Raw genomic sequence first — 10879 nt, forward strand, 5'->3', positions numbered from 1 at the left:
GCCGAGCCGTGCAGCGCGGCGCGGAGCGGCACAGGGCGTTTCCGTGTGATCCGTGCCGTACAGAGGGTCGGTTCAGGATTCCTGTGACCCAGCGAGCGAAATCGGTGATGCGTGGCGGGAGGGTGCGCGTCCAGCTCTTGGAAAGCCGCGTCCGTGCGGACACATCCGTGGTGCTCGGTGGACGCTGAGCGCTGCCGGCGGCTGTGCGGCGCTGAGGGCTGCAGTGAGCGGTTGTGATCGCTGCGGCCAGTGAGGAGCCGTGTCGGGGCCTTTGGTCAGCTGGAGGTCACGAACTCTCTGCGTTAGCAGCTCTTCAGCCCAAACGACGTTGTGTGTTTTTCCTCTGTTCTCTCCGCACTGCACAGGTCAGGCTCGGCCCTGCCCCGCTCCTTACTCTGCAGACCTCAGCTCTCAGCAGGGGCACCCGTGGGTGAGCTGCAGGTGGGTGCTCCAGGGGGCACCTCGGCTCTGGCAGCAGCAGAACCGTGCTGGTTTTCTCAGTGTGTGCTCACATGCTTTGCTGCCACTGTTGAATCGCTCTAGAGTCTTTGAAAAGTGCCACCTGAGACCGAATAGTGGTGATCGCTGGGCTCGAGACAATACAGCATGCTGTATTGTCATGTCCTTCACAGCTCCGCTTGAATGCCTCAGAACTGACAAAGTATAGAAACAAGAGCACTGTCTTGCCCTGTGCTAGAAGAAAAGCAGGTAACCAGCAAGAGGTGTAAGCAGCTTTATGTTAGAGAGAAGTGTAGGTTTTCCTGCCTGTCAGAGCTGGTGCAAACTCGCTGTCCTCTCTGCCTGCTGTTGGTCTGGCTGGCTGGTGTCTGGCAGAAGAGGTGATGCTGGCTGTCAGCAGTGAACTTTCCCTTTGCTTCTGCTTTTGTGAGATGCGATTGAATTGAAGCCTGTGGTGAGGATAAAGTGGTATAAATTGATCTTCAACTTATTTGATTTTAGCAGCTTTTCTTGCTGTGCCAGATTTAATAAACAGAGCTTGAATTGGTCATACAGCAACGGTTGTAGAATTACAACTCCTAATGCAACAGTCTGTTTGCCTATAGCCTTAGTTACTGATGCTTTAGTCTGTTTTTATTCTGTTTTTAGCATTCCATATTTTTTCCTTTGCTTTAAGTTGTTTTCACTGAATTGTACAGAGAAAAGCAAGAGTGTAGGCTTTGCTTTTATAATAATACAAGCAATGTTTTAACTTTTATATATGTATAAATGTACACATCCACGTTTGTTTTCAGTTCTGTCTGCTCAGATGAGGGAGAAAATCTATTGCTAAATAAGTGATTTTTGTGAACTCTGAAAGAGAGTAACTGAAAGTCAGGACCCCATTATTTACTTGCTTTGTATGTAACTGAGTCCAACGTGGTTCTGGTTGCACAAGATGGTCTAAATATGAGGTGGATGGGAGAGATGCTGGTGGTGTCCAAGACAGCTATAAATCCTCTGCAAAATCATCAAATAGTGGGGCAAAATGACTGTACGTTAAGGAAGGATAACTTCTGCCTGAATGTCTTAGGGATGAAAATGAGTACATGGAGAAAAATAGAAAAGTGCTTTGAATAGTAAATGACACTGCTCGTGTATGTTCATCACTTTGCTAGTGTTCTCTTATCTGTGGTGCCAGTTTGTAACAGTTCCATCAGTGTTATTGCTACAGGAGCCGGATCTGCACATCCTCCAGTGCCAACGTGTGAGTTATTAAAAGTTTTTGCCAGAGGTGATAGATAAAGGCAGTTGTTACAACATCAGACTCGTGTCACCCGAGTTGGTGGAGTGCTGAGGTTGCTTAAAATTAGCAGAGCAAAGCTGATCTTAGTGCTTGCACAGATCTTGTGGGCAAGGTACTGCCTGGTGGGCTGTTGAGCAGGGACTGAAGTGTGTTTCATTTTGCTGCCATGTTTCTGACAGTGGTGAGTGCCCAGACTGCTGCTGGATTGGGTTCATGTGAGAACTTCTTATCAGCCTTGTTAGAATCCTGAAACCTGAATGTAAAGGAGTGAACAAAGCATTGGGGTGGTGATGGATTTCCTTTTGGCACTTACACTGTGTTTCTTTTCACCAACAATAGCATATCTTTAATGTTTCTCTGACAATAAGTCTTTTGTGTATGTAGCAAAATCTCCCTGTGTAGTAATAACTTGCAGAAGAAAAGGGGATGCATAAAATCATGTGAAAAGCAGTTACAGGAAAGAATTTGGTTATTTGCTGCCTTGGGAGTGGATTTGGTTATTTGCTGCCTGAGCATGAAGTCTGCTGTCAGAACAGCCCATCACAGTGCTGCTGCTGGGATCCCCACGTCCTGCTGCTCAGTGCTGCTGCAGCCTGGGGGCTGTGGAGGGCTGGGGGATGCAGGCTTTGGGGGCTTCCCTTCCTTTGCTTGGCAACCGTAGGAAAATGATGCAGTTGTTTGTGCTGTGCTCAGGTATGTGTAGAACGGCACTAACTGGGAGTACGCTTGTTGGAGGCTGCTGAGAAGCGTTTGCAAACATTGTTCCAACTCAGACAGAGAACGGAAGGTGTCTGATCCAGCAGTTTTCTGCTCTCAGTTGGGAATGTGTTCAATTTAGTGAGAGGTGTTTCCTTTTGTCTTTATTCTTTTCGTTTTCCATTGTTGCTGTGGAATAAATTCCTACTTAAACTAATTTTCTTCCAAAAAATACATCTCTCGAGGTCGTTTCTTTTATTCAGAGTTTTAGGGTTTTCAGAATAGGACATTTGTCTTGCTGACCTTCTGGTTAAAATGAAGTCGGTTCTTCTGTTGCAGCAAGGTGCAGCCATAGGCAGCAGCAGAACTGTGCTGCAGGCAGCCTTCTCCTGGGTGTTACACACATCTTTTCTGCCTGTTTAACTTGAGTAATTGTAAGTCCATTAAATGAATGACGTGAAGAAAAAATCACCAATTCATACTAGTGAGATGATGCTTAAATGTTCGGATGGCGATGTGGAATGAAAGCCATTCGTTTTTACAGATGCAGCAGGTGGTCTCTGCCAGCTGTGATGTCTGCAGCTCTGCCCAGGCGGGCACTGGGCTCCTGCTTCCAGGCACCCCTCAGTGCTCGGCCGGCAGCGAGAGACTCGGGAGGTGGCTCTAACAGTAGTTTTCTAATCACCTTGTCTTTTTATTAATAAATACACCGGGCTTTTGAGGTAATTTCTACTGCATACTGAGACAAATGAAGTACAGGGCTGTTACAGGAGCCCGTGGGAGCTGCGAGGCTCAGCGTGGTTGAGCAGTAAGGTGCACATGCTGCGTGAGCGGCTCGCTTCAGCCCTGCTGCTGTGAGGGCATCGTGCAGAGCCGCGGGCAGCAGAAGGGGGCTGGGAGGAGCGGGGCGGTGGGGCTGCGGGCGGCATCGGCTGCTGCGGCAGCACTGCTAACGGCATGTCTGCTTTCCTTTTTGAGGAGGTGTGTATCCGAAACGTGGATGTTCAGGATAACATGTCCAATGTGTCGGAAGAAAGAAGCACTAGACAACAGGACATTAAGAAAGGACTTCAGTTTATAGAGTATGGTGCTATGTTTTCTTCTGTGTGTGTACGTGTCTGTGGGTACGGACGGCTCTGGGGAAGTCCCTGTAGTTTAGTGCTGTCAGAGGGCCCTTAGCTCTTCCTAGAGTCCCTGCTTCGTTCCCAAACAGAGCAGATGGGGCTGGGCGGCTATTCCTCTTCAGCTTGCGGGAAAAATTGGCACTGAGGTTTTGGGTGCCCGGAAATCCCCCTTCCTTTTATGGCCATCACACCTGAGACGGGCTGCTGCTGACTGCCTGGCTTTGTGCGCCGCTGCCTGGGTGTTTCTGCTCTCTGGAGCTCAAGTTTAACTTGATGAAAAAGCCTCTTTGCAGTTAATTTGTGCTTGGATCAGTGCCAAGTTTTCCCCTAGAAGATCCTGACTAACTTAAGCAGATTCTGAAGTTTCACATTCCTTCACTGTTCACGTAAGGCGTTGAAAAAAACCCTGCGCTTTAAAAACGGTTTAGAACCAGGTTCTTGGTTAACCTGAAAGGGAACGGAAGGAGTTTCTGGTTTTCTTCCTGAAAGAACAGCAGTAAATGCCTCTGTTTTCTGACAGAGAAAATCTCTGTTAGGTGTCACGTGAAAGAACTCTTAAAAATCCTTCAGTGTTACGTGTATGAATTAATTAACATTGTGTGTTCTTTTGACAGGTAATTTGTCACTTTATAGTGCTTATAGGAAGGTGGCAGTTGTCATATAGAAACTGTTTCTACGTGCTGGAGAAGAGAAAGGAAATTGTTTTTAAACAAACAGCACCGAGTTTTTAAACTCAGCATTCAAAATTGTAACACATTTTGAAGAGGAGAGCTGAGACTGGCTGTATAGCTTTAAATAAAAATGATTCATTAGTAATAGCAAAACACTGCTGTTTAATTAAAGCTGCTCAGCAGCACTCCTGCCTTGTTCAGTACAGGCTGAAGAACACAGCTGGGTTTAGCCTGGTGCCGCAAGCAAGGCTGCGTTTAAGTAAGAGCCGGTGTTCTCTGCTGTGACTGTCTGGTGAGCCGTGTCTTCCATAAGTACATCTTGTAATTTCTTTTTCTAGATCTACTTTGCCCTACCCAGGGACACAAGAACAATATGAGGTAATAAAATTACTTTTGCATTTCCAGAAGTGTTTTTTGCTTCTTTTTTTTTTGTTTACTCTTGCTTTCAATCATTATTTAAGGAATAATACAGTATGAATGGTAATGTTAAAATGTCTCAGCATAGAAACTGGAGGACTACATAAACTGTGCTACAGCTGATGGTTGTTCAGCAGCTCAGATGAACTCTGCTGGAGCTAGGGATGAATTTGGGCATTCATTGGGTAAAATGACATGGTGTATCTGGTAAAGTTTAGGGTAGTGCAGCAAAAGTGAGATAAAGGACTTGAGTCACACATTCTTGTAACAGATCTTGGTTATGGTATGTGTTACTATTTTGTATAATTTTGGGACTTACATTTTCACACATCCTTCTAGTACTTTATCCAACAGTAAATTGTATCACTGGACTCATGAATGCGTTACTTCAGATTGTTAATGTTCACATTTTACACTGGAAAAGTCTTTTGCTTTGCGAAAGCAGCCTTTGTGTGCTACTGGTTTGCCAGCTGCTCTAGCTGCTGTTTGCTAACAGTGCAGGGAGCACAAATACATACGCCTTGGATAAGTTCCACACACAAAGCAATGACTGTGCAAGTCCTTCTGCCTCCTTTTTGTGCATGTGTTGTGATGCTTGGGGGTGTCTTGGGAAAAAAAAACTCTATTGTAGACAAAAAAAAATCATTTTTGTTCCATCAATTTACAAGTATACATTTTCTATTTAAAGATGTATTTGGAAATATGGAAGATACACGAGAAATACTGTTGTTCATGAGTGTTTTTCTTTGTTACAGCTATTTATACGAGAACTTGTTAGAAATCTTTTTAATGAAGGGAATGATGTATATCGAGAAGGTGATTGGAGAGGCTCGCTGAATCACTATTCAGAAGCTATAAACATAGCAGATTATGCTAATTCTGAAGAAATCCATGTGTCTGATGATATTTTAGAGAAGCTACATGTAAACAGGATAGCATGTTTTTCAAATATGGTAAGCTTCTATTGAAACAGTATCACTTCTTGAGAATCATCTACTAACACTGAAATTGTGGAAAGTTTAGCAGTGAAAAGCTCTTGGTATTGCTTTGTCTCCTCTTTTCACAAGTGTGGTCACCTGGATGTTTGTAGTTACCAATACTAGATAAATAGCAGAAGAACCAGAATTGTAGGATTGTGGAATGGCTTGGGTTGGAAGGGACCCCAAGGATCATCAAGTTGTAACCCCCTGCCACAGGGCAGGGCCACCAACCTCCAGAACAGTCGTGCCAGGAAGTCGATAGAAGAGTAGTTTAATCTGTTTCTGTTGCTGAGTGCTCCTGACTCTGCCACTTTCTCTGTGTGATAAGATGGCTCTTGAGAAAGAATTAAATTGTCTTCATCCCTCTTACTGGATTTTATATGAGTGATAGCCAACTTTTTAGTTGCATAGGTCAGTGGCTTAGGGCAGTTTGTAGGGGTGGTGTACAGTGGCCTTCGTGGATGTTTCATAGTGTTTCAGTACCTATGTCTAACATAGCTCAAATTCTACATTCCAACTATAAAAATTATTCTGATTAGTTCCTTTTTTCTCTTCTCTCCCTCACAGGGACTGCATGAAAAGGTTCTAGAAGACTGTGAGATAGCATTAAGGTTAAATGAAAATAATTTTAGAGCGCTCTATCGGAAAGCAAAAGCACTGAACGAGCTGGGAAGGTATAAGACAGCGTATGATGCTGTAGCAAAGTGTTCTCTTGCTGTGCCACAGGTAGGCAAATGATAGTTTATGGCTATTTCTACAGAATTAATGCAGAAAACGTGCACTTACATCAAGAGCATTACTTTTTTGTTTGTTTTAAATGCAGGTTTTGGTGCGTTGTTTTTTTTTTTATTCCCCTGTTCTTATTGCTTTACTTTGGATGTGAAGAGTGATAGCAGATCTCACAGGCCATAAGATCACCTAAAGAAATACATTCCTGTATGGATCAAGCACCATAAGCTGCTGCAATAAACAATAGAACCATTGAATTAACTGTTCTTTAAGATTCTCTAGACAGAGGTGTATGCTAAAGAGAAAAAGTGCCCGTAATTATAAAGTTTAGTATTTGTGCATGTGATAGTGGCACTTTAGCTCTCCAAGCGTTTAGTAATGTAGTTCTCAGCCGTGCTCAATAAGGACCTTTAGCTGTAGGCTATGTCTGTGTCAGCAGGCAGTGGGTGCTGTAGCAGAACAGGATCTGCAGACTGCAATGATGCTGCTGACAATCTGATTTCCATGCTTTTTTTTTTTTTTTTTTTGTTGGAGCACAGCAGGTGTGCTCCAGCAGCACTTCCGTTTCATCTAAAACAAATCTAATTTGGCACTCTGAGACTGTTCATACTGCAAAGTAAAATGCAGTGTGTCAGGATGATTGAGGGGTTTGCCTCAGAAGTGCGTTCCTGCTTTGAATGATGGAATTGGGTATGCTGATGGAATCTTCTTTTAAAATGGATAGATAACAGGGCAAAATACTGAGTTGATTTTTTTTTTTTTCCTTTCTCTACCTCAGAAATGGTGTAAACGTGTGTGTGTGTACACACCCCACATGCTTTGCTGAACTTCTCTAGTTGTGGAAAATCTTTGTTGTTTTTTTATTCAAAGAAGCAGCACTGCAGGATACTGTCTGTTTTCTGTCTTTTTTTTTCCCAGACCTTAAAATTATGTTGCTTGAGGATCTGCATTTTTCTGAGTGTGGCTTGCAATCCCATGTTTGTGAGAGTATAGCGTGCATTGAGAGACATCCTGCGCTAGAGATCTTACAGAACAAAGACTATTTGAGGTGTAAACAGTTGTCTTTGACTAGATGGTAATCCATGTACGTTATGACATTTTCTTTCTTTTAGGATGAAAGTGTGATTAAGCTTACTCAAGAACTGGCTCAAAAATTAGGATTAAAAATAAGAAAAGCATATGTAAGAGCAAAGGTAAGATTTGGTTTAACTCACAAATTGTTACAGTTTTAACAAAGATGTTGAGTTTTTCCCTTGATATCAGTTTTGTCGCTAATGAAGGTGTCTTTTCATTGCAGCCACCCTCGAGTTCTGTTTCTAGTGATATATCAACTCAGGTGAGGTTTGACACATTAAGCGTAAGCTGACTGTAAACTGCAGGGAATAATTGTTTCATCATTTCATTATGATGAAGTGGAAATTTGCAGTTGACATTTTATTTTGGACTTCAGGGTTCTGTTGTTTTTTGTATTCAGCTTTGCAATGTACTTATTGCAGACTAGGAGACGAGATTATCATTCAGGTTATCTCTGTAGAATGAATATGAGCTAGAACTTTAAATCTAGTGCAGTGAATACTTTAAACATCTTGAGACGAGGATGTAGCTAATGTGGTTTGTTTATTTTATATCATGGAGAGTAATGAAAGTGAAGAATGCTGGGGTGAAATACCTTTAGATTTAATTGTTTGCCAAAATTTTACCTTCATTAGCAGCTAAATGGGTATTTGTCTTCCTACAGCTAATGTGTCTGAGTAGCACCAATGAAGAGTTCTCCTTTATCTTAAAGACTTTTTCAGATGAAATAGGCAATTTAACTGTAAAGGAGGACTTGGGATAGAATGAGGAAACACCAGAATGGCTCACTGCTCTTTTATTTGTTGGTTGGTTACAGATTTTTAGTGGTACAGCAATGTATTTCAGTTTGCAATGGGATGTTTTATCTTAAAAATTATTTCACCCTTAAATCCACTGGACTTCATAACTTAGAAGTTGTATTAAACCTAATTTAGAGGGCTTACATTCTCTGCCTGTAAGTATATGTTTGAAGAATATTAAAGACTCTTGTGCAAAGTACTGAGAGGATTTTTTTTTCTTACTTGCAGAATTCTTCTGTAGAAGATATTGAGTTAGGTGAGTCTTGTGTGTGTTAGAATACTAGTAGTAGGAAACTAGATACATAATATATCTAGTTGTATTTGTTATGAAATTTATTCATAAGAAAATTTAACTTGTCATTTGAAAGATCTGTGTCAAAAATCGGATATCTTTATCTGTGAAACTACACATTCAAGTGCTGAGCCAGTCCTCACCGTGATGGGACTGAACTGCCTTTAATATAATTCTTTACTGACCTGTTAAACTTGAAAGAACAGGGAGGGGAGAACATGCCAGAGATTCAGTAGCATATCAAGCCTGTAACTTTTCTTGTATTTTTAAGTTTGAGCAATATATAAGCACAGAGATACGGGTACGTATGAATTGGAAGATATTTAATGTAGTTTTGCTTTAAAATTCAATTTCTCTATTCTCTCTCTCCTGACACCATCAGGCTAAAGGTTAGGGGAGGCGTTTTTACACCTCTGAATAAAAGTTCCAATCATTCCTGTCTTTTTGTTTCAGATTTATCTGACCAGAAGCAAGATACGGTTTCTTCTGCGTCTTCATCGGCCTTTGTTTCTGAATTGTCTAAAGTGGCATCAGTACCCATATCATCTTTATCTTCTGTTATGTCTCTTCAAGTGGAAAAAGCTTCTTTGCCTTCTGCAACGTTGGCAAATGGAGGAAATGTTTCTTTCTCTATGCCAGAAGCATGTTTAGATTGTGGAGATGGAGATATAATTATTGGTGAAGAACTTGATGAATTACTTGATTCTGTGCCTGATCCAGATGAAAGCATAATGGTAAAACTTTGTTTGCTTTCTTTTGAGTGAGATCTTGTTTTATTGGTGAATTAATTTTTATGGTTACATTGAGCTGTAGTTGTGTATGGGCAGGTTGATCCTCTCAGATGTGTGGGCTTGCAGTTGTGGCTGTAAAGATACCAGGACATGGCAGAGCGCCAAGGAAATCCTATTGGATTTGTGTGCTAGAAGATTTGAGTGAGGTTGCTCGTAGATGGAGACTGCTTTGAAAAACACTGCTACCAACACTACTTCTGAGGGAGGGATATTACTCCCAGGAAATGCCATGAAAAGCGAAGCAGACCATTGAAGTCTGAGCTGGTGTATACTTGTTACAACTGAGGCCTCTGTGAACCTGAGGATGTTTGGTGTGCCCACCCTGGGGCTACGGAAAGTCAAGCTCGTGCTTACAACTTTGCAGGACAGCAGTACTTGTGCTGCTGTCTCCTAGTGCACCAAGCAGTAGTTCTGCAGTCAGAGCTTTGTCCAGACCTGCGTGGCAGATAACCAGAAGTAGGCCATTGTGAGGTTAACTTTTCATATTTGTTAGAAGAGATTATTAGAAAAATTGAGGCGTTTCTTGAGTTATTCTTCATTACACAACCTTTCTAGAGTTAGAGCATACAAAGCATCCAGAGCTCCTCTACTGACAGTCAAAGTGAAAGTTCTGATTGATGAGCAGAGATGGCTGAACTTAATAGCAAGGTTACTGATTCTGAGCTGTGTCTGTGACAGTCATTTGGAGCACTTAATATCACACTGCTAAATGAGGATCTGGCATGTTGAATTTTTCAATTAGTTGTGATTTTTAATTATCATGTAGCTACGGATACAGCTGTAAAAAAGATTGATTGCAGAACTGGTTCTGTCTTGAGCTTGATTTCTTGGAATAAAAAATGTTTAGGCTTCTTACTGTAAGTTTTATGCATTTCATTTTGTTGTATCTGTTATGGAAATTTCAGTTGTAATTATTGTTAAATCATAGTAAATTTGCTGTAGTAATGGCAAATACTATCTTTTGAGGTAGATTGAAGCCTCATGTAGTGTAGAACCTGAATGCACTTGGGGATGAGATACTGCCCACTCTGTGCAGACAGTTTGATCAGCCTCCAGCCAAGGAGGGAGCTTCTTGTGGCAGCAGTTGAGCTGTAGGGAAGGAAGCTCCCAAGTTCTGTCACATCCCTATCAGAGGTGTGCGGAAGGATGTGTGGTTTTCCTTTGAGGGAAGAAGGAAAATTGGCTTATACAGGCAGTGATGTCATTTGGTACTGCCCCGGATCTGTGTCAGTGCTAACTCTTAACTCCTTACTGTTTGAATTATGTTCTCTTTATTTAGAAAAATCTGTGCAGGTTTCTGACTCAAAAAAAATTCAAAATTACTTCTTCAATTCAGCTAACTGAACCTTTAAAATGTTTGATCTATAGATAATTCCTTGCATTAAAGCATTCAGACGTGATTTCTGCAGTTCTCTGCAGCACTGTAGTGTACCTGTCGTTGTTTTTCTGTAGGTTTACAAAAACTTATTGAAAACATTATTAAAAGGAAGAAAGGAAGACTGTTCCTGTCCCAGATTGTATTGAGGTTTTTTTTTCCTGTGTGAATTCTTTTCTTTTTTCT

The 10879-nt window shown here is 41.7% G+C and overlaps 1 protein-coding gene across 1 annotated transcript; it reads left to right on the top strand.

The window, feature by feature from the left end:
• The first annotated feature begins 45 nt into the window (after positions 1-45).
• On the top strand, positions 46-10859 carry LOC104913452 (zinc finger CCCH domain-containing protein 7A-like). Its single transcript, XM_010719702.3, has 8 exons — positions 46-3522; positions 4574-4613; positions 5408-5605; positions 6200-6358; positions 7474-7554; positions 7659-7697; positions 8464-8491; positions 8981-10859. The coding sequence occupies exons 1-8, from the start codon at positions 3398-3400 to the stop codon at positions 9289-9291; spliced, it is 981 nt and encodes a 326-aa protein (XP_010718004.1). The 5' UTR covers positions 46-3397; the 3' UTR covers positions 9292-10859.
• Positions 10860-10879: the final 20 nt, after the last annotated feature.

This window comes from Meleagris gallopavo, chromosome 16 (assembly GCF_000146605.3).
Source record: "Meleagris gallopavo isolate NT-WF06-2002-E0010 breed Aviagen turkey brand Nicholas breeding stock chromosome 16, Turkey_5.1, whole genome shotgun sequence".
NCBI classification, from domain to species: Eukaryota; Metazoa; Chordata; class Aves; order Galliformes; family Phasianidae; genus Meleagris; species Meleagris gallopavo.